The sequence below is a fragment of the Ahaetulla prasina genome, chromosome 13 (assembly GCF_028640845.1).
Source record: "Ahaetulla prasina isolate Xishuangbanna chromosome 13, ASM2864084v1, whole genome shotgun sequence".
NCBI lineage: Eukaryota > Metazoa > Chordata > Lepidosauria > Squamata > Colubridae > Ahaetulla > Ahaetulla prasina.
This window is the reverse complement of record NC_080551.1, coordinates 1,366,754-1,388,691: the sequence shown is the minus strand read 5'-3', so window position 1 is coordinate 1,388,691 and position 21,938 is coordinate 1,366,754. Positions and strand designations below refer to the sequence as shown.

Below are 21,938 nucleotides of genomic sequence, written 5' to 3'. Positions count from 1 at the left end.
AAAGTTACAGGATGAGATAGTTGGTCCACTTATGGAGTTATTTAATCAGATACTGATGGGAGGAGGAGTGCCACCATCATGGAGGACTACTTTTATTTCATTGATACCAAAAGAGGATTAGGATTGTACTAAGCCTGGGAATTATAGACCGATTTCACTCTTGAATAATGATTATAAGATTTTTGCAAAAATAATGGCAAATAGGTTAATGGAAATTGTACAACAAAGGATTCATACTGACCAGTCTGGTTTTATAAAAGGGAGACAAATGAGGAATAATGTTAGGCAGATAGTGAATTTATTGGAATATTTGGAAAAGAAAAATCAGATTCCGGCAGCGTTTATATTTTTGGATGCAGAGAAAGCTTTTGATCGTTTGCATTGGGAATTTTTATTTAAATTAACAGACAAAATGCAATTTGGAAATGGTTTTATACGAATACTTAGGGCAATTTATGGAGAGCAAACAGCTCAGATAATAATTAATGGTAGTTTGACAGATAGTTTTAAAATTGCAAAAGGAATGAGCAGGGGTGTTCTTTATTACCTTTATTGTTTATTTTGTCTTTGGAACCTTTATTGGATAAGATAAGAGAGTTAAGGGAGATAGAGGGTATTAGAATTAGAAGACATGAATACAAAGTCAGAGCATTTGCAGATGATTTGGTTGTTATGTTGACTCAGCCTATAAATTCGAGTGTATATTTGTTGGAAGTAATTAATCAATATGGAAAGGTCTCAGGGTTTAAAGTGAATCAAAATAAAACAAAAGTGTTAAAAAAAATATGATTAAGAACCAGAAAGAAAAACTAGAGGAAATAACCGGATTTAAAATTGTAAAAAAGGTTAAATATTTAGGAGTCTTTCTTACTTCATCAAATGTAAAATTGTATAAGAATAATTATGATGTGTTATGGAAAAAAATTCAGAAGGAAATGAATACTTGGAAAAAATTACAATTATCTTTGTTGGGGAGAATAGCAGCTATAAAAATGAATGTTTTGCCTAAATTCTTGTTCTTGTTTCAGATGATACCAATAATTAAGAAAGAAAAAAATGTGGAAGAATGGCAGATTGGAATTAATAAATTTATATGGGAAGGGAAAAAAGTGAGAGTCAAAATGAAAATAATGCAAGATACACGGGAAAGAGGAGGATTAAAAATGCCTAATTTAAAACTGTATTATGAAGCAGTTGTTTTTTCGGTAATAAGTGATTGGTTTAATTTGACGGAGGAAAGGATTTTGAATATAGAAGGTTATGATTTATTATATAGTTGGCATGCATATTTATTGTATGATAAGAAAGTAGATAAAGCTTTTAAGAATCATGTGTTGAGAATTTCTCTTCTGCGTGTCTGGAAAAAATATTATTATAAGTTAAATTATAAAATTCCTATATGGGCAAGTCCTCGGCACGCAGTAGAGAATATAAATATAGAACAGGAACAAGAAATGATTACTTATAAAGATCTTTTATATAATGAGAAGGGAAATCTACAACTAAAATCTTTGGATACATTAAAAGAAAAAGGGAGGAATTATACTTGGTTTCAATATGGACAGTTAAAGGCTAGATGGAAAGAAGATCAGAAAATTGGTATTATTCAAAATGAAGAAAATTTGGTTAAACAAATTAGAAATCAAACCCAGGGGCATATAAAGAGATTGTATACTGTGTTGATAGAAATAGATTCTGAAAGAGATTTAATAAAGGATTATATGATAAAATGGCACAGAATATTCAAGAACCAAAAATGTTGGAAACATGGGAAAAAAATTGGGTTAGAAATGTTAAATTTATGCAAGCACAGAATTTAAGGGAAATTTTTTATAAAATGTTTTATAGATGGCATTTAGATCCTAAGAAATTATCATGTATGTATCCAGATATGCAAGCGAAATGTTGGAGATGTAATTGTGATGTTGCTACATATTTTCATGTATGGTGGACTTGTAAGAAAATTAAGTCTTTCTGGATAAGAATTTGGTGGATTATGCAGAATGTTCTGAAGAAGAAGATAAAGTTCCTACCACAATTTTTCCTTTTGGGAATAACAACGGACTGTACAGTGATTGAGACTAAGTTGATTTTGAACTTAATAACAGCAGCAAGACAGTTGATTGGACAATATTGGAAGAAAAAAGAATTACCCACAATAGAAGAATGGATATTGAAAGTTTCCAATTTGGCTGAGATGGCTAAAATCTCAGCCTTCTTGAAAGACAGTACTCAAGAAAAATATTTAAATGAATGGAAGAACTGGATTGATTATATTCAAAATAGATATCAGATTAAGAAATTTCGGATTGCCTTTGAATGAAGGATGTTGTTTTTTTTTATTTTAATGGAAGAAGTCAGAGAGAGAAGGATTATAATTGTGTTAGATTTTAAAAATTTAATGTATGACTGTTTGTTTATTGAACTATACCTTGTGTTTGCTCCGGGAAGTCGGGTGGGGGAGGGCGGTTTTGGAGGGAGGGGGGAAGGTGGGGGAGGGGGGAGGGGAGGGGAAAAAATTTAATTGTTGTTGTAAAACCTTTTCAATTAAAAAAAAAATGAGCTTAACATCCCTGATAACCACGATGGGGTGGTAACCTTGAGTCAGACATCCTAGAATGTGAAATCAAATGGGCCTTGGGAAATCTGAACAACAACAAAGCTAGTGGAGAAGACAGTATTCCAGCTGAGCCATTCAAAATCTTAAAAGACGACGCAGTAAAAGTGCTACACCCAATTTGCCAGCAAATTTGGAAAACTCAACAATGGCCACAGGATTGGAAAAGGTCAGTTTACATTCCACTTCCAAAGAAAGGCAATGGCAAAGAATGTTTAAACTATCGCAACATTGCACTCATTTCACATGCTAGTAAAGTTATGCTTAAAGTTATGCTTAAAATCCTACAAGCTAGGCTCCAGCAATATGTGGATCGAGAACTACCGGAAGTACAGGCAGGATTTCGTAGAGGCAGAGGAACTAGAGATCAAATTGCCAACATACGCTGGATCATGGAGAAAGCTAGGGACTTCCAGAAAAACATCTACTTCTGCTTCATTGACTATACTAAAGCCTTTGATTGTGTGGATCACAACAAATTGTGGCAAGTTCTTAAAGAGACGGGAGTACCAGACCATCTTATTTGTCTCTTGAGAAACCTGTATGCGGGTCAAGAAGCCACAGTGAGAACTGGACACGGAACCACTGATTGGTTCAAAATTGGGAAAGGAGTCCGGCAAGGCTTTATACTATCACCCTGCCTATTTAACTTACATGCAGAACACATCATGAGAAAGGCGGGGCTAGATGAATCAAAAATTGGAATTAAGATTGCCGGGAGAAATATCAACCACCTCAGATATGCAGATGATACCACTCTAATGGCAGAAAGCGAAGAGGAACTAAAGAGTCTCTTGATGCGGGTAAAGGAGGAGAGTGCAAAAGTTGGCTTGAAACTCAACATTAAGAAAACTAAAATCATGGCATCCGTCCCTTTCAATTCCTGGCAGATAGATGGTGAAGAAATGGAGGTAGTGACAGATTTTATTTTCCTGGGCTCCAAGATTACCACAGATGGGGACTGCAGCCAAGAAATTAAAAGACGCTTGCTCCTGGGGAGGAAAGCTATGGCAAATCTAGACAGCATACTAAAAAGCAGAGACATCACCCTGCCAACAAAAGTGCGTATAGTCAAAGCTATGGTTTTCCCAGGTGCAATGTATGGCTGTGAAGGTTGGACCATAAGAAAGGCTGAGCGCCAAAGAATTGAGGCCTTTGAACTCTGGTGCTGGAGAAGACTCCTGTGAGTCCCTTGGACTGCAAGGCGAACAAACAAGTCAGTTCTAGAGGAGATCAACCCTGACTGCTCTTTAGAAGGCCAGATCCTGAAGATGAAACTGAAATACTTTGGCCACCTAATGAGAAAGAAGGACTCCCTGGAGAAGAGCCTAATGCTGGGAAAAATTGAGGGCAAAAGAAGAACGGGACGACAGAGAACGAGGTGGCTGGATGGAGTCACTGAAGCAGTCGGCGTGAGCTTAAATGGACTCCAGAGGGTGGTAGAGGACAGGAAAGCCTGGAGGAATGTTGTCCATGGGGTCGCAATGGGTCGGACACGATTTCGCAACTAACAACAACATAAGATGTGATTCGGTCAATACTCTGTTCATAGAATATACTGTATATAGGGGGGAAATTAGTAAAACTTGATTTAAAAAAAAGAAATGGGGGGGTTGGACTAGATGACCTACAAAGTCCCTTCCAACTCTGTTAATCTGTATCTGATCCTGGGCGATCCTCAGCTCTCTCAGTCCAGGAAAGAAGACAATGGCCAACTGTTCCCAAAAAACTTTGACAAGAAAACTGGTCCAGGAGTCTCCATGGACTCAAAGGCACACATGCACACTAACTCCCTTCTTTGAGACTCTAAAACCAGCCGAGGGATGAAGCCACTGGGAAGTCAAACTCTCCAAAGATTTTATCCTTGTTTTATTGATAATCAGTCCTTGAGATGCAAATGAAGTATTCTCTCTCCCTGAGGAAAATGCCTTGTGCTTTCCTCTTCATAAAAGTAAATATTTAACAGCAAAGCAAGGAAGGAAAAACATGTGTTTATTCTTTTCCCATATTTATCCTATATTCAATACCCTAACTATTATTATTATTATGCCATGAATTACTCACTTCTATTTGTATCAGACCACAGATAATTGTGCAGACTCTCCTTTCCCTTCGATAGAAATAGCTGGCCATGAGACACAATCCACTCTTAATCCATGGTCGCCCGGCTTGAGGGTTGGCACTGCCAGGGCACTTCGCTCTTCCAAATTCTGCAGCTCTTGAATTTCACCCTAGATACTTTATGTGTTTATGCCAGTCACATAGTAAATGTTGTAAATGTGTAGTAAATGTTGTACCTTGATGAAGGTATCTTTTCTTTTATGTACACTGAGAGCATGTGCACCAAGACAAATTCCTTGTGTGTCCAATCACACTTGGCCAATAAAAATTCTATTCTATTCTATTCTATTCATAGTACCCCCTGTTTAACACATATATATGTCACTTCTTTGTAAGAAAAAAATAAGTATTGGAAGAGTGTTTGTTTTAAAGGCTGCAATTTTTCCTAACCAAAACAACTCCCCCCTGGCTTACGTCAAGTGCCTGATCTTCGGACCTTTCGTCGTGAGCTTAAAACATATTTATTCATTCAAGCAGGACTGGCATAAATAGCTGTTTTAAATTGGGGTTTTAATAATATTTTAAATTTTTAAATGTTTTAATAATCGGCCACATAGTAATAGTTCTTTTTAAATTCTTTTAATTGTATATATTCTGTGTTTTATTTTGGCTGTACACCGCCCTGAGTCCTTCGGGAGAAGGGCGGTATAGAAATTTAATAAAATAAAATAAAATAAAAATAAAATAAATACATTTTTTCTATCCACTGTCACATCTTTTCAGCTCTGTAATTATTTTAAAACAAATCCTCCCTATTCTTTGTCAAGTGAATTACTGAGTAATTGATCTTTTGCTGCTGTGTTAAACCCTGTTATTCTATGCCTTTATTTATATTTATTGATTTGATTTGTACCCCACCTCTTTTACTTTATAAGTAACTCAAGGCAGCAAACATACCTAATTCTTCTTTCCTCCTCCTATTTTTTGCCAGAACAACAACCCTGAGAGGTGGGCTGGCTGAAAGACAAGGACTGGTACAAAGTCACCCAGTCAACTTCCATGCCTAAGGCAGGACTAGAACTCACAGTTTCCTGGTTTCTAACCTAGTGCCTTAACACCAAACTGGCCCTCTAAATACTGAAAGCAGCGTCGCTTTTCCTCCTGCTAGATTCTGTGCCCGCATCTGGATTGGGCCTGTCTTGACTTGATGCCAGGAAGAGACGCACTTTTCCTTTCCCAGCTCTTGGCGGGTGCCAAACTCTCCTGACCTCTTAGGCAAGAGCCGACTCTCTTCTCCCCTCCAGCTTCAATTCATTTAATGGCAGGACAACAACATGAGAAGAAGGAACCGTGTGGAAGGAGGGGCAGCATCAGACCATGAGGTGCTGTGTGATGACCCAGGGCTGGGCACAAAAGCAACACAGCCAGAGTGAAGGCTTGACTCCCTTTTATTGCTCCAAACACCCCCCCAGCCCCCCCTAGTCCAGAAGAGCAGCCAGAGTTCAGGGAACTTGGTTCAGGGAGTCTTTGTCACATGGAGGGAGGGGTCGCTGGGGCTGCAGCACAACTGAAAGCAGAGCTGTGCCACTGAGTACTTGCCCACAACCAAGCTAGGCAACCCAGGCAAAACAAGGCTAGGCAAAGGGGCAAGATATCAGTAACTGCAAGTGTGGCTGGAAAAAGGCAACGCTTGTTCCCAACAAACGCCCCCCCCTTTCTTATTCCCCAGGTGAGCCTTGTGACAATGGGTGGGTGCCCCCCCACCCCCCGTGTTTGCCCGGCACTGATCCCGCCTCCTCTCCCTTCTCCCTTCTGGAGATCCTGGGCTGGAGAGTCGGGTGGGGGAAGCTCCGTCACTCCTCTACTCCATGGCCGACTCTTTTCCTCTCCTCCCCCCTCGCTCGGTCGTCCTGCGCCCTCTCTCTGTCCTGAGGGGCCCGGGACTGTCTCCTCCGGGGCCAGCGAGGCTGCACATCCTCCTCCATCGGACTTGGCTTCGTCTCGTCCTCCCGCTTGGAACCAGGCTCCAACAGGGCCACGACATGCTGGACTTCTGGGTTTTAAGAGAGATGGAAGCAGCACATTTTTGTCTCTTCCAGATGAGCAGGGAGTCGGCTGTGATGGCCTCCAGGCACCCTTCATCTCTAGGATTCTAATCTGGTTCTGTGTATGCTGGCTCTGGGTCACTCTGCCTCCTCAGCCGCCCGGGTGAAAAAGCCAAGCTGGGTGCCTGGGTGCCCATTTGCCCTGAGCCAAGCAGTGTTTGGGCCCCAAGAAAGACAGAGCCTCATCTGGAGCGCTGGGCTGCCAATCTGGCTCTTTGGTGGCTCGCTTTCTGGTTGGCATTGCAGGAACATTTTTTTTTTCTTTCACCTGCTTGCTTTGGAGTGGAGCATTTGCTTGGCATCTGCGTGGCAAGGCCCTCTTCATGTTGCTCCACCCTGGGGGGCTTCAATCAGCTCAGCCAGGGATGGGCAAGCAGCATCTGTGGGCCACATGCAGCCCGACTCCCTGCTTGCTCCCAGCATGCAGTAGGTTGCTATACCCTCCTTCCCTCTTTCTTTCTTTCTTTCTTTCTTTCTTTCTTTCTTTCTTTCTTTCTTTCTTTCTTTCTTTCTTTCTTTCTTTCCTTCCTTCCTTCCTTCCTTCCTTCCTTCCTTCCTTCCTTCCTTCTTGTTTCTGGCACAGAGCTGAGAACTTTTTTCCCTTAACATTTTCACAAAATACAAAAAGGGAATGCTGAAAAAAGCATGGAAGAATATGAGTGTCAAATGAGGGAAGAGGAATCGCTTTGGCCCGGATGCCTCTGCTCCCATTCCCCTCCTTCAGACCTGCAAACATCCCAAAACAGGCTGAAAACTATTGGCTCTGCTCCTGCGTGTGACCTCATCCCAGCCTCCTGCATCACTCTGGGATGCTGGGAGACTCCTGGCAGCCCCAGGCCCTTCTGCTGTCTCTCCCCAGCTTCTCCAAATGCCAGTTTGGTGCCAATTCTGCCAAAAAGGCTTTGTGGGTGAGGACAGTTGGCTTGCTCCCCAAGACTGTGGAGCTGGGGATGGTGGGGGGAGGGCTTGGTGGTCAGCAGGAAGAGCCACAAGTACTGCAGTGGTCAGAAAAGAGGGCCTGAGCCCAGTCAAGAAACGGGTCTCTGACAGTATGCCATGGCCAACTCGCCACAGGACAACTCTTGCTGCGGGGATGAGAGCTATATTTTGAAGAAATGGTGAAATAAAATCATTAAAGAATGCAAAAGGTGGGAGAGAATGAAATTAAAGAAAGGATGCAAAAGGAGGGAGAGAATGAAATGTGAACAGCAAAAATTAAAATATTTTTTATTAATTTTAAATAATTAAATAGAACTTTTAAATTGTCCCACAGGGAATTGTCCCACGGTGAGTGGGCCGTGTTGTCCCATTGAACCTCTCTGCAGAGAGGGAGGGAGGCAGAAGGGACTGTCCCTGTGGCTGCTGCAATGAGAGCCTAGCTTTCTTGCCTGGGTCTGCCTTAAAAGAGCAGCCCAGATCTGCTCCCAGCAGGGGATGGTTCCTCTTTGCAGGACTGCTGCTGCCGCTCTCAGGCCCAATGTGGAGGCTGGCGGCAGCCCTGTCACTTTCCTTGCTGTTTTCCAGTGTCAGGCAATCTGCCAGGATCTTCTCCTTTCCCCCAAAGCCACCAGGCCCTGGTCTCTTCCTGCCCAGCCTCCTAATTCTAACCCTAATCCTAACCCCCACCCCCACCCTGCAGACCTTGGGAGCAGAGCCTGCTTCCTCTAGGCACCACCAGGAGCTCGTGAGCATTTTCTCCTGGGGGCCACTGGGGGGCAGCGCTGCACTCTGACACCCAGAATCCCCAGCTGCCTCCTGGAGGGGCCTCCACTGTGGCTGTTTGGAGGGGCTGCTCTCCAAACTGTCTCATTGGGCACCTCTCCAGGATGTCTTCTTCCACTGAAGCCGCCTGGATTGAAATCCCTGGAAACTCTGGGAGATGCTGTGCCAGTTGTGCTCACCAGTTTGTTGTGGGGAAAACCGGGAGAATCCCCCAGGGACAGGAGCTGGTCAGCCAACCATCCCCCATCAGGGCGCAAGTCAGCCTCACCACTCCAAAGGCTCCTGGCTCAGCCGATGCCCAGGAAGCCCAGGATCAAGAGGGGAGCATGGCTGCCCACTTGCCTCCTGCCAAAGAACAGGCAAACCTGTGCCCCCCTCCCTCCCTGAGAGGAGACTCGGCCTCTCTAGGGGAAACAAAACAGGCCTGGGCAGAGACCCCCACTCCATATTACTGCTGTTGGGAAGCTCTTCAGTCCAGGCTTCACAAGGAGCGCAAGAGGCTGAAAGAGGGTTGAGCCGTCATTTCTTGAACAAGCCACAGCACCATAAAAGCAAGCCTAGACAGAATGTGCCAGAAGCTCCTTATGGCTTAAGCAACAGGCGGGAACAGCTGGAAAGCCCCCTCCCAGCTGCCTCAGAAGGAGCCGAACTCACGGCCACTCAGGCTCCTTCCCAGACAAGGGGCCTGTGGTGGCGTCCCTGCTGGAACTCCTTCCTCCTCTGGCCCAGGCAAGGCAGCCGGCAGCTCTATGGTCTGAAGGAGGCTGGAAGGGCTGCCAGTTGGGCACACAGATGCCCTCGGGGGGGCCCTTGAGCCCGGGCCCAGGGCCACCTCTGCTGTGTCAGAGAGGAGCAGCCTGCCCTCTCTCTGGGGGAGAGCAGAAGACACGGAGCCCTGGAAGGAGCCAGTGACGGGGGAGGGCAGCTGCTTCCCTCGCCCGGCTGCCCTGCAGCACCCGCCCTGCCAGCCCCCAGCAAAGAGGCGGTAGGTGATGGGGTCCAGGCAGGCATTGAGCAAACCAAAGAGGAAGAGGATGTGTGCCAGCGAGGGGCTCACTGCCCGCTCCATGTCCGCTGGCCAGAACCAGTACCACAGGCCCAGCAAGTAGTAAGGGGTCCAGCAGAGCACGAAGGAGCCGACGATGGCCAGGCTGAGGTGCAGCAGGCGGAGACGCGCCCTCGGGATGGGGTTGCGCGAGCGGCGCAGGGGCATCTCTTGGGCAGACCCTGAAACAAAGAAGGAAGCCTGGTCAGCCTGGGTGGCTGGAGGCCCAAGGGCCAGAGTTCATGGGTCTGGTACATTCATTGCTTAATGCAGATTTTGGTGCAGTTTTTCCTAAAATGTTTCTGTTTTGTGTTTGTCCAGAACGAACATATTGGACAGACTTTTTTTTCCAATGGATGCCTTTTCTGTTAATTTCCTCTGTTAAGGAAAAAAATCCCAAATTTTGCTTTGGGTCAAGCATGAAGCTCCTTTGGCAAAGATATGAAATTAGTCTGACATCTTTGGGGAATTTTTTCATTTTCGTTATTTGGCCTCTGGGATCCCATTCAGATTTAGGCTTTTCCCGAACCTCAGACAAAACTGTGGCTGAATGAATAACAGCACAGGTAGTCTTCAACTTACGACCACAACCGAGCCCAAAATTTCTGTTGTTAAACGAGACATTTGTTAAGTGAATTTGGTCCCATTTTACAACTTTTCTTGCCATAATTGTTAAGTTAGTAACACGGTTATAAAGTGAATCTGGCTTCCCAATTGTATTTTCAAAGACTCGTTTAAAAAACCCCTATGCAAAATCTCCAGAAGATGTGGACATTGAAGAACAATTCAAGTTTAAAAGGCATGAATTAACTCCCAGGTGAAGGGAAGCAATTGTGCTGCCCCACTGTGCTCACTCCCAGCCCCACCAGGCCAAACTCACAGCTGTTGCAGGAGCCGACGTGTCTTGAAATCTCCAGCAGCAGCCGGGTGTAGCAAGCACTCATGACCAGCAGCGGCAGCAGAAAAAGGCTCAGGAAGCCAAACATGTTGTAAGCCACCTCGTGCCAGTGCTGGGCAAAGGAGCCGTGGGTGGTGCACTGGGTGAAGTTCTGGGGGGAGCTGATGGTGACTGTGTGGAACAGGAACAACTGCAGGGACAATGCAGGAATTGGGGGGGAGAGAAAGGTTTCGGAGCAGAGCCTGATGTTGTTCAAGCTCCCCCTCACCCCCCAGCCACCCCCCCAGGCCACGGATCCCTACCCCAGGGAGGGGAAGCTTCCTTGCCAGGATGAGCAGGGTCAAGTACCTGAGGAGCGGAGAGACTGGCGCTCATCAGCCAGGCCGCATAAAGCAAGATCTGGTTCTTGCGCCAAGCCCGGGCAGTGGCCAGGGGCTGCAAGATGGCCGCTTGGCAGTCCAAGCTGATCAGAGTGGTGACAAAGGCCGAGGCGTACATGGCCAACAGCTTGAGGAACATGAGAAGCCGGCAGGCCACATCCCCGGCCTGCCACTGCAGCGTGATGTTCCAGGCAGCATCTAGTGGCATCACCACCAAGGCCACTAGCAGGTCCGCCACTGCCAGGTGCAGCAGCAGGCGTGCGTGGGAGCCCTTGGCTGCTGGCCTGGTCCAGCCGGTCCATAGCATGGCCACGTTGCAGGTGGCCGAGATCACACACAGCAGCAGGGTGAGCCCCACCCGGACCTGAGCGGCAGTCGAGAAGACGGGCAGCACCACCGACTCCTCCAGGCCTTTGAAAGAGGAGCCCCTTCCCCACAGCCCGCTCCTGTTGTGCTCCATGGGTAGGGAGATGAATCTGTCTCCCTGGACCCTGGGAGGGAGAAAAGGGAGGCAAGGTGGATCGTCGGAGCCAGTGCAGCTCCCCAGCAGCCCCCTCCCCCTCCTCTGTTGCCCTCCATAGTGTCTCAGCAGCCTACCTGCCCCGGAGCTGGAGCCTGGCTTCCTCTCTGCCTCGCCAGCCCTGGGAAAGCAGCCTGAGGAGGCCTGCAGGCAGTCAGGGCTGGTCACTCTGAGAGACGCCCTTGGACAGACATCCCTTGAATTCTGCCCAGGGTCACATCTGCTCAGCCCCACCCCAGAATGCAGCCAGGTGGCTCTTGTGCAGCAGTGGGTGGCGGGAGGGGGGGGAGAGGTGATTCCAAATCAGGATTTTCACATGTTGCCCCAACCCACTTTAGCAGCATGTTGTGCAACTAACAGCTTGTGTGAAAAAGGGCCCAATGGCTTGTGCTACAAAACACAGTTAAAACAGAGGCAAATGTTTTTGAACCCAGCAGGGTCAGGATCCAAGTCATTTAAAGAAAGGAGTTCTTACTCAGCCTGCCGCAAGAGAGCGGCTATGGGGCAGCAGAGGGTTGGATGGCAAGGCTGCAGCCTCTTCCTGGAGGGGCCTGAGGAAATGGGCAGAGTCCCCACTGGGCTCGGGCTCCTTTCTTCTCTGGGTTTATCGGGGCGGGGGGGGGGCTTCCCCAGAAGACCCATCTGGGTTGGGGGTCACTTTATTGTCCTCCTTTGGAGCAGCTTCTGGGTCACCTGTGCTGCTGCTGTGGTAAAGGGGCTCACAGCCCACCAGTGACCTGACAACCACCATTAGCAACCGGGGGCTCCAGCAACACCTAATCCGGCCTTTGCGTGGCTGTTTGTGGCCAAAGGCGGAGAAGGGGGCTCTCTCTCCTCCTCACCACCCTTTCTCTTGTTTCGTTTTGTACTTCGCTTTTGAGGGTCAAAGGTTTTCTAAGCAAACAGCATTACAGTCAGCTCTAAATTATTAAAAACCATTTATTTTACCCAATCATTTCTACCCCATTTTCCCCCATGATAATAAATACCATCAGAATTGCAAAAGACTGTAATTATTACAAAGAGTCCAGAAGCTTCAGGGAGAACCAATGAACGGAAAGGGCCCCGCGGGCATCAGGGCAGAAACCGCCACCAGGGGGCGCCTGCTGCTCACGGCCTCCGAAAAGTCCGAGTCCGGAGTTTGCTCAACGGTTCGAGGCGCGTCCGGCGGCCCGGCCGTTCCGGGGCCGTTTTCTGTCCTCGCCCCACCAAGCGCGATGGAGCCGGAGGAGCCGAAGCGGGTCTCGGGCGGCCGCAGCCGGGGGAGGAGGCGCCGCTTCCCGTTATCCGCTCGGCGCCTGCTCGGAAGGCCGTTTGGCCGCGGGGTCCCTCGGCTGGCGAGGGCTGCTAGGTCGGCTCCGAGAACGCGGCGCTCCGTCCGGCGCGGGTGGGCCGCCTCTTCTGCTGCTGGCGCGGGGCCGGCCGGCGGCGGCGGCGGTCAGTCCGGGCCGGGAGCCGCCAGCGGGAAGAAATCCTCCAGGAAGGCGAGCAGCTCGTCGGGGAGACTCTGCAGGGAGAGACGGGAGCCGGTGAGCCTCCCGCCGCGCCACCACCCGCGACCCCGCAGGAGGGGCGGCGGCGGCGGCAGAAGAGGCCGGGCCGGCCGGGGACCTACCTGGCAGGCGGGCGACGGGGGCGCGGCGGGCGGCTCCGGCGGGAACAGCGCGATGCCTGCTCGGCCGCCTTGTCCGCAGCTCGGGGCGGGAGCGGCGCTCCACAACTCTGCCTGCGGCGGGGCGGGCAGGCGGGGCGGCGGCGGCGGCGGCGCCGGCGGGAACAGCGCGATGCCTGCTCGGCCGCCTTGTCCGCAGCTCGGGGCGGGAGCGGCGCCCCACAACTCTGCCTGCGGCGGGGCGGGCAGGCGGGGCGGCGGCGGCGTCTGCTGGCCGAGCAGCTCGGAGAGGTGGCCGATGTAGCGGATGGCGAGGCGCAGCGTCTCGATCTTGGTCAGGCTCTGCCCGGCCGGGGCCACCGAGGCGGGCAGGTAGCGGCGCAGCGCGTGCAGGGCTTGGGCCAGGCGCCGCATGCGGAGCTTCTCGCGCTGGCTGGCGCTCTGCCGCTGCCCGCCGCCCAGCCGCGCCCGCCCGCCCGCCCCCCGCCAGGCCCGGGAGCCCGGCAAGGAGCCGCAGGAGTCCGGGGAGGAGGCCGGCGAGGCGCTGCTGGAGCCCGGGCCGCCCTCGGCCGGGCAGAGGCAGCAGGAGCGCCGCGGGAAAGCGGGGCCGAGGTCTGGCGAGGGGCAGCCGCCGCGGGTGCTGCGGGCCATGGCGGGGGCGCTTGTGTGGGGCGGGCCGCGTGGGGAGCGCTTTATGCCGGCCAGGTGTGAAGTTGCCACCTCGGCCGGGCCTTCGCACCTCAAAGCGGGAGGGGGCGGCCGGGCGCTTTCTGCCGGCGGTGGGAAACCGCGGAGGGTCGTGGGGGTCGCCTGGGGAGCTCTGCGGGGGGGGGCTTGGCCAGGCCCGGGAGCGTTGCCTGAAGGGCCCCGGCAGCCCCCTTGCTCACCCCAACCGAGGGGCCGCTCTCACGCCGGAGGCTCTCCTTGCCTTTGGGCCCCCATCCCACTTAGGGGACCCCGGGCTACTCCGATTCCAGGCGCCTGGAAAGGGCCTGGATAAAAACTGGGTCGGGTTGTGGAAGAATGCCTGGGGTTGGCCTGGTGTGCCGTTTTCTCCCTGTGTGTTGTAAAAATAACCAATATGGAGGCCTCTTCCTTGGTGCATTAGATAAGAGGAAACGGTGACCAGCAGCTCTGAGCTAGCTGAGAGTTGGGTGGTCAATTGGCCAGAGAGCTCCATTAATGGCACTGGTTGCCCTCTGGGATCGGAGGCTTTCTGATCCCACTGCTGAATGTGTGAGACACCCCACTCTGAAGGGGCCTCACCCCACTGATATCCCCCCCCCCGCTCTGGTTGGGCTTATGGGGGAAGCTCCCGGGCTTTGAAGGGGCTGCCATGTCTGAGGGGTGATGATGAGATCAGCTCCAGTGAGGGCGGATAGGCAGGTGGTCTCCGCAGGAGAATCCCAGGAGGACTTGCTGCCCTGGGGGGGTGGGGGCATAAGGCTTGTGCTCCCTCTGCCCACGGAAGCAAGACCACCCCATGGGCTGCCTGGAGGCTGCTGCTGCCCACCGGCCCTCTTCACACCTGGCCTGCCTCATGAACTGCAGACTTGAGATAGGGTCTCCAGACCGGGCACTCAGTGTTTAGACAAGGGTGGGGTTTTCTTACTACCGGCCCTGGGAAATCTTTCCCTCCACACCTTTCCCAGCCACTGCAAGGGGAGGAAAAGTGAAATGCAGCCTCTTCTCTTCCTCACAGCTTCTGAAATCGCCACTGAGGGTCTTCCACATTGAGCTCTTCAGATTAGTAAGAGGTGGACCAGTGAGAAGACCCATCCTTCCTGGTTGTGGGCCTGGAACCGCAGGGAGAGCAGGGCTGCAACAGGGCAACCTTGGTGGGAGTGCGGAGGCCAAGAGGCTACCCTTGCACTCCCGAGATATGGAATTTTATTCTGGGGGAGAGAATGGGAAGCCATCCTTGTCACCTGGATTAGGAAGCTACCGGAGAAGAGGAATTCCCAGTGGGATGATAGTGGCAAGAGTCAGAGGGTGTCCTGGCCCCTTCTTTTCTTCGTGAGGAGCAGCTCACTCTTGGTGAATCTGGTAGGACACCAGAGAAAGCAAGGATCCTCTCTGAACAGGCAAGGCTTTGCAGTCATGGCCCAGGCCCCCTGCGGAGGAGGCTGGCTGGATTGCATGCTTGCCTGAAGCAGTCAAAAGAATTGGAGCAGTGAGTTTGGCCAAGAGAGCTTGACCAGGTCAAAGAAGAGGGCAGAAAACGAGGGGGAAAGAGGAGAGCAGATTCAGGGCTGCGAGTGAGCGAGATCCAGGAGAGCCGAAACACCAAGGCCACCTACAGACCTTGCTGAGGAACCACTGACTGAGTTCAGGCAAACAGGAGAGGGTTAGAAGAGCTGGGAGACCAGTGGAAGAGACAGGTGGAGGTGTGTGGCTGCCATGATCCCTGGGTCCCCCAGAAAACATCTGTGGGGCTTCCATTGAGGTGCTGGGACACATTTGGGACCATTTCTCACATGAGGGACAGAGATGAAAGAGAAAATCTCTTGGTAAAAGAGAGGCCAACTAAGGCAAGATACAAGTTGAAAGGAGAAAGAATTATTAAGGGGGGAAAAACCCCACATTCAGTCCTCATTTTCTTATCTCTGGTGAGTGTCGGACTAATCAAAGACCACCCTGAGTTAATGAAAAAAAGGCTTGTGAAGGGGATGAATGGTGGGAGAACCCGATTATAAAGGCTTGGGAAGGCAGCGCCAAGAAGACACACACACACAGCCAGGTAATTGGAGGGGCAAAGGCTCGTGGGCCTCAGGAGGAGGGGGGGCAGGGGAGGAGAGGTCCCTCCCAGAGGGTCTCCATTGGGAAGGGCCTTTCTTCAGTTTCCCACGTTGCATTTTTGGCTGCTGGGTAAAAGAGAGGGAGGGATGCTGAATCCATCATAGTCCACCTGGCCTGGGGGGCAACTCGGGAGGGACTGCTCCAGGGAAGCTGATCCCAGAAAGGCCAGCCAGGGCATCAGCAGCCCTCAGTGCTGTGTGAATTGCTGCCTGCACACTTCCCAAGGCCGGAGTGACGACAATTAAGGCACCGAGTGGTGAAAGTCACACCTTTGCAAATGGGGCTCTCTTTCCCACTGCCCTCGGCTGGGAGCCTTTGACCCCTTGCCCAGCCCTGCTTGGGGTTGCTTCCCATCACCAGAGGCAGCATCAGGCACTTTCAGCTTCCAAGGGGGGACAAGGCTGCTTTGGATTTTCTCCCCCCCCCCGCCAGGCCCCTTTCAGCCCCCAGCTGCAGGGGAGATGCAGCCTCCACCCACTCTAGCCATGCCAGGTGGATTTGCATAGGGCAGCTGCCAGGCCCGGACTCCACTGCTCCCTGCCCATCTGGGCAGCCAAGGCTGGCACTCTGTCCCCCCCTTACTGCCTCTCAGAGCTGCTAGACCTCGTGGGAGCCACAGACTGCCTGCCAGATGACTGGAAGAGTGAACAGTTGAAGCAGCCTCAGGCCTTGTGGGGTGGGGGGAGAGTCTGGCACAAGGAGCTAGAGGGCATCCAGCTGTCTTGCAGAAGAATGGTGGCCATGGCATTTGCTGGAGAGGCAGAGATGCTTTGGGGCACCTTCCATGTCCAAGGGATGCTCTTGACTCCCAAGTCCCTGCAGCATCTGGGCTGTTTGGTCCCCTCTGCTGGGCACCCCTGATAGGGCACCCCTGCTCAGACCTAAAGAACCACTACTGCAAAAACCTGAAGCTGAGGAAGAAAAAGACACAGAGGGTGCGGAGCACATGCAGCTCAGAAGGCACCCAGGTCAGAGATCCAGTAAAACATTTGCTTTCTCCACCTCTGGCATTCCAGGTCCCGCATGCCTGGCCACTGACCTCTGCAGTTCCTGAGCATGTGTGGAGAAGATGGCCTTTCTAAGAATGATAAGAATTGGTATCGATGTCTATGGAGATTATTGGTCATCCAGGTCATGGTTGTGTCGGGTGCTTTTTTCTTTCAAGGAAAAAACATGGTCCAGTTGCCTTTTGAAGAAAGCACCTTTGGGATAAGAATTGGTAGGGACCTTGGTCCAGTCCAACCTCCTTCCCAGGGCAGGAATCCCAGCAACCATTCTGGACAAATGGCTGCTCAGTCTTTTCTTAAAAACCTCCCACAGCACCAGGAGGCAGGTTCTCCATGACTTTGTAGCTCTGACAGCCAGGAAATTTCTCCACAGTTCAAGTTTGGCCCTCCCTCTATAAAGCTTCCACCTCTTGCTTCTTGTCCCATTCCTGTGGGGAATGTATCCACACTTTCTTCCTGGGACATCCCTGAAAAACTACTCTCCTATCTCCCCGTCTTCCTGTGACTGCTATTCGTAGCTACCCTCCAACCTCTTGACCACCATTGTTGCTCTTCCCTGCGCCCTTTCCGGTTCCTCGGCAACCTTTCTTTATGGGGCAACCAGAACTGGAGAGCAGATTCCAGGGCCCTCCTCCCTCCCTTTATGTCTGTATGTCACCTAAAGCTTCTCCAGAGGTCCTCTTGACCTGGGTGGCATTGAGAGAAGATTCAACGGATAAAACCAATCCTGGAGCTGCCACCTGCCAAGGCACCTGCCTTCCTGTTCCAGGCACAACAAGGCCCTCAGGTGGGAGGAAAGGAGATTGACTTGCAAAACTTCCATTGGGCTGTTTTTCTGGTGCCTCAAGAACAAAGGTTGCTCTTTCTCTTTTTATTTTATTGCTTTTTTAACTAACAAAAAAAGAGCAACACATAGAGCAATGCATACGTTGTTCAAAAACAGGAGGAAAAAAAGGTGGTATGAAGTGGTTGTCTTGTGGACTGCAGCTGCTGTTGCTTCTGCCAAGGACATCCATGAGTGCCCCTTCTCACCTGGGGCAGCTGCTGCTCCTCTCCCAGCCATGCTGAGCCAAGCATTGAAGAGGGAGCCTTGCCCGTCTCTCATCTGCCCTGCCCTGCCCTGCCTTGCCTTGCCTGCGTGAGCTTGTTTAATAAAGGCTGCGGGTCTGCTGTTTTTCTTACAAAGTTGTGCCATGATATTTTAATGTTTGTGCTTGTGAGACACTGAGAGATGAAGTGAAATCCTGAACAGGCTGTGCTTTTTGTATGGAAGAAAGATTCAAACAACATGATAAATATAATGGAAGATTCAGCTGGAGGAACATGTTAGCTTCAGGAGACCAAACTCTGCATCTATCACAAATTTAGTCAAAGATAACACAAAGATAGGGTATTCCTTGAGCACGAATTCTTCGGAAACCGTTGCTGGAGTCCAGTTTTTATCCTTTTCTTCCCAAAATTGGGGCGTCTGCTTAGCCAGCGCTTCCCCAGCAGCTGCTGCAGGCTTGCGTTCTTTCTAGTGAAATGGTTGTGGTGTTGCGCTGTGTGTTCTGACTTGGGGTGGTGCACTGGTGACCCTCCTGGGCTGCAGCCGGAGCCTGCCCAGTGAGACAGCCCTGGTGGGTCAGGGACTGAGCATCAGCAGGCAGGAGGGACTAGATGAGCCCTCTCCCTTTTTGGGGGTTCAGGTGCTACAGTCATCTTCATGTCCCATGTGGCTAAAGTAGTTCCCTTGTCCCCAGGTTCCCACTGGGGGGGAGGGGATTTCCAGCACCTGCCCCCCCCCTCCACAAACTTCATCCCAATCTAAATTCTTCCACTCGTTTTCAGGTTGTGAGGGGCTGGATGTTCTTTGGAACAAGTTGGAAAACAGGAATTGACCAATAGAAACTGACTTTCTCAGCCCAGCAGAGCAACTTGGAAACATAGAGCTGGAAGGGTCCCAAGAGGTCTTCTAATCCATCCCCCTGTTCAAAGTAGGAGCTTTATGCCAATTAAATGGTCATCCGGTCTATTGAAAATCTTCAGTGATGGAGCACTCACAACTTTGGGAGGCAAGCCATTGCATTGATTGTTCCCACTGACAGAATTTTTTTCCATCTAGGTTGGATCGCTCCTTGACCAGCTTCCTCTCACTTCTTGTCCTCTCCCCCCCCACCCCCCCCACCCCGTGCTTTAGAGAATAAGTCAATCAGCTCCTCTCCGTGACAGCCCCTCAAGTACTGGAAGACAGTTAACATGACTCCCCTATTCCTTATCTTTGATAGGTAGACATATCTAACTCCCTCAACTGTTCATCAATCATCTTTGCTGCTTTCCTTGGTAAGACCACAGTTGGAATATTGCATTCAGTGTTTGTCACCATGGTATTAAACAAAAAAGCCCGAAACTTTCTAGAGTGGAGACAAAAGCAACAAAGATGATTAGGGGACTGGAGGCTAAAACAAAGAACGGTTGTAGGAATTGGAGATGTCTAGTATACTGAAAAGAAGGGCTGGGGGTGACATGACGGGGGCAGTCCCTCAAATTCCCCTAGACTCCAAAGTACCTGAGGGCAAGACAAGAAGTAATGGATGGAAGCTAATCAAAGAAAGAACTAACCTAGAACTAAGGAGAAGTTTCCTGTCAGTGAGAACAATGAATCAATAGAACTTCAGAAGTTGTGGAGGCTTTAACTCTGGAGGTTTTAGAAGAGACTTGACAGTCTGAAATAGTATAGGATTTCCTGCTTGGGCAGAGGGTTGGACTTGAAGACTTCCAAGGCTCCTTCCAACTCTGTTATTCTGTTCTCTTAATTCTTTATACACTTGTCAAACTCCCAAGATTGTTTTTGTATCGTGACCAGAACTCTACGCAGTATTCCAAGTGTGGCATCACTAGTGCAATATAAAGTGCTACTATCACTTCTCGTGATCTTGACACTATCTGTTGATGCAGCCTAGTATTGCACTGACTTTTTGGGCAGCTGCTGTCTCATATTTATGGGGTGATTTATTAGGATACTAAAATTCCTCTGACAGATTGTTGAGCAAAGTACCTTCTATTCTATATCTATGCATTTGATTTGTCCTACCTAAGAACCTTAACGTATCTCACTACTGAACTGCATCTTATTATACAGGACCCACTGTTCAAGACTGTCAAGTTCCTTTTGGATGTTGATCCGATCTTCTGGAGTGTAATCTGTTCCCGCTGCACATTTGATGAGTTCCCCTTCTATTCCCTCATCAAAGTCATCTATGAAGATACTGAAGAGCCTAAGACAGAACCTGTGGACACCCTACTGCATACTTTCCTCCGTGTAGATGTAGTTCCATTTGAGGGCTAGTTGGTCAGCCAGTTATAAATCCATCTGGTGGTGATATTGCCTATCTCACACTTTTGTATCTTACCAAGATGTAAGCTGTGACCAGTGCTACCTTCAAGTGCTATTTCAAGATGAAAGGGAAGAGGATGCAAGGTGGGCAGACTCCATTCTGGTGGCAATAACTGGGAGACGTGACATAACAGGGATTGATTGTCTTTGAGAAAATTTTATGTGATTGTTAGGAATCGAAAAGGACTTGATGGCTCATAATCAGTCACTTAATATAAAGTGCTCTTGATAACACACTCTGAAATTTGGATTTGGAGACTTCTACTGCATGTGAAATTAAGCATAGTGTCCATCCCACAGCCAGGATCAATCTTCTTCGTAAAGGTAGCAACCCTGGTGTTCTTGGTTAGGACTAGACACGTTTGGAGACACGAGAGAAGTGGAAGCTGGCTGCTTTGGATCTTACAGGTGGTGGGCTCTGGGAAGGTGGGGTAGACGGGATAATAAATGACTGAAGGAATGTGGGGGGGGGGTAGAAAGCCTGGTTATTCCATCCATACAGTTGTTAGGAGAGCTAAAGCTGAGATTCTCCATTCACCAACAAGAATGATCAAAAGGCATGGCTGATTAAGAAGGACCAAACAGAACAGAACAATACAATAGGGCTGGAAGGGACCTTGGAGGTTTTCTAGTCCAATTGTCTGGCCAAGGCAGGAATATCATCCTGGAGAAATTGTCCAATCTTTCCTTGAAAACTTCCTACAATGGAACACCCCATAACTCCCGATGACAAGCTGTTCCAATGATTCATTATTCTCTCTGTCAGGAAATTCCTCTATACTTCTAGGTAGGATCTTTCTTTGTTAAGCTTACATCCATTACTTCTTGTCCTGCCTTCAGGTGCTTTAGAGAATAAGCCAAGGCCTTCTCTGTGACAGCCCTTCAAGTCCTGGAAGACTGTTATTGAACCTAAACCTCCTGTTTGATAAACTAGATGTATCTTGTTCCCTTAGCCATCCCTCATACGGGTCAGCCTCCAGACCCTTTCTCGTCCCTGTCGAGACGGGCGCTCCTTGAGCAGCCTTGCCAAGGACATGTTGCCCAAAGGATGCTGATGCAGGAATCATGTGCCCAACCCTTTCTCCATTGTTAATACCCTCTACAGGCATAGAGTGCTGCGTCAAGATGGCTGGCATTGCATCACAAAATCTGCCTTGGCATCAGGTCACACCCCGCATGGCCCTACAATATCTTCCCTTTCCCCAGCAGTAATCTGCACATTCCATTCAAGAGAGACTTTAATTTACAGTGTTGGAGTTACAAAATTATAGAGGGGCATTGCCGTGGTCAGAGAGAGTCCCAGCCCACCTGCTCCTTTGCCCTCAGGTGCCCAGAGGGAGAGTCACTGAGCCCAATGCAACATCCCGGACGTTGCCCCTCTGGCCGGAACCTCTGCCCTGCAGCAGCACTGCCGAGTCCCCCTACAAGCTGTCCTTGAACCACTGCAGGACAAGCGGCTGGTTCTCTGCCACCCACTTGATGTTGGCCTTCGTTCTCTCCAAGGCCTGCTCCAGCGCCCGGGTGGCAGAGCCGAAGCCCACATCCGCATTGTCTGCCTTGAACTGCTCCAGCTGTCGGCCAGTCAGAGAGAGAGAAGGAAGAAGCATTTTTCCTAAGCGTCCCTGCTTGCTGGCTCACAGATTTTCTGATCAGACCTGGGTTCCCCCCACCCAAGTGTTCCAAGGGACTCTCCGCCGGCCCCCTTCCTTCAGATCTCCCCTCTGCACTAGGATCCAACAGGAAGAAGTGCTTCTGGGAAGAGGCTAAATAACTCACCCAGCAACCATTTTGAAAAC

General features: G+C 50.0%; 3 protein-coding genes across 6 annotated transcripts in view; all 3 read right to left on the bottom strand.

The window, feature by feature from the left end:
* Positions 1-9,139: 9,139 nt before the first annotated feature.
* LOC131184746 (gonadotropin-releasing hormone II receptor-like) lies at positions 9,140-11,288 on the bottom strand. Its single transcript, XM_058156451.1, has 3 exons — positions 10,797-11,288; positions 10,431-10,638; positions 9,140-9,732 (listed from the first exon to the last, which is right to left on the bottom strand). The coding sequence occupies exons 1-3, from the start codon at positions 11,286-11,288 to the stop codon at positions 9,140-9,142; spliced, it is 1,293 nt and encodes a 430-aa protein (XP_058012434.1).
* Positions 11,289-12,278: 990 nt separating this feature from the next.
* Positions 12,279-13,584, bottom strand: LOC131184745 (mesoderm posterior protein 1-like; the record flags this gene model as incomplete). Its single annotated transcript, XM_058156450.1, has 2 exons — positions 12,279-12,855; positions 12,964-13,584. Coding segments are annotated over 2 exons (690 nt in total), but the record flags the coding sequence as incomplete, so codon positions are not given.
* A 7,778-nt stretch (positions 13,585-21,362) lies between these two features.
* ANPEP (alanyl aminopeptidase, membrane) overlaps positions 21,363-21,938 on the bottom strand; it is a 40,743-nt gene continuing 40,167 nt past the window's right edge. For all 4 annotated transcript variants that reach the window (XM_058156715.1, XM_058156714.1, XM_058156713.1 and 1 more), the window contains one exon: positions 21,363-21,713. In XM_058156715.1, the coding sequence (XP_058012698.1) occupies positions 21,564-21,713 (150 nt within the window). In that variant the 3' untranslated portion in view covers positions 21,363-21,563. The remainder of the gene's footprint in view (positions 21,714-21,938) is intronic.

Coding starts and splice junctions, on each gene's coding strand:
- LOC131184746 (XM_058156451.1), bottom strand. CDS start 11,288: ATGGAGCACAACAGGAGCGGGCTGTGGGGAAGGGGCTCCTCTTTCAAA. Junction 10,639..10,796: donor CCAGTCTCTCCGCTCCTCAG/GTACTTGACCCT, acceptor TTGTCCCTGCAG/TTGTTCCTGTTCCACACAGT. Junction 9,733..10,430: donor CGTCGGCTCCTGCAACAGCT/GTGAGTTTGGCC, acceptor TCTTTGTTTCAG/GGTCTGCCCAAGAGATGCCC.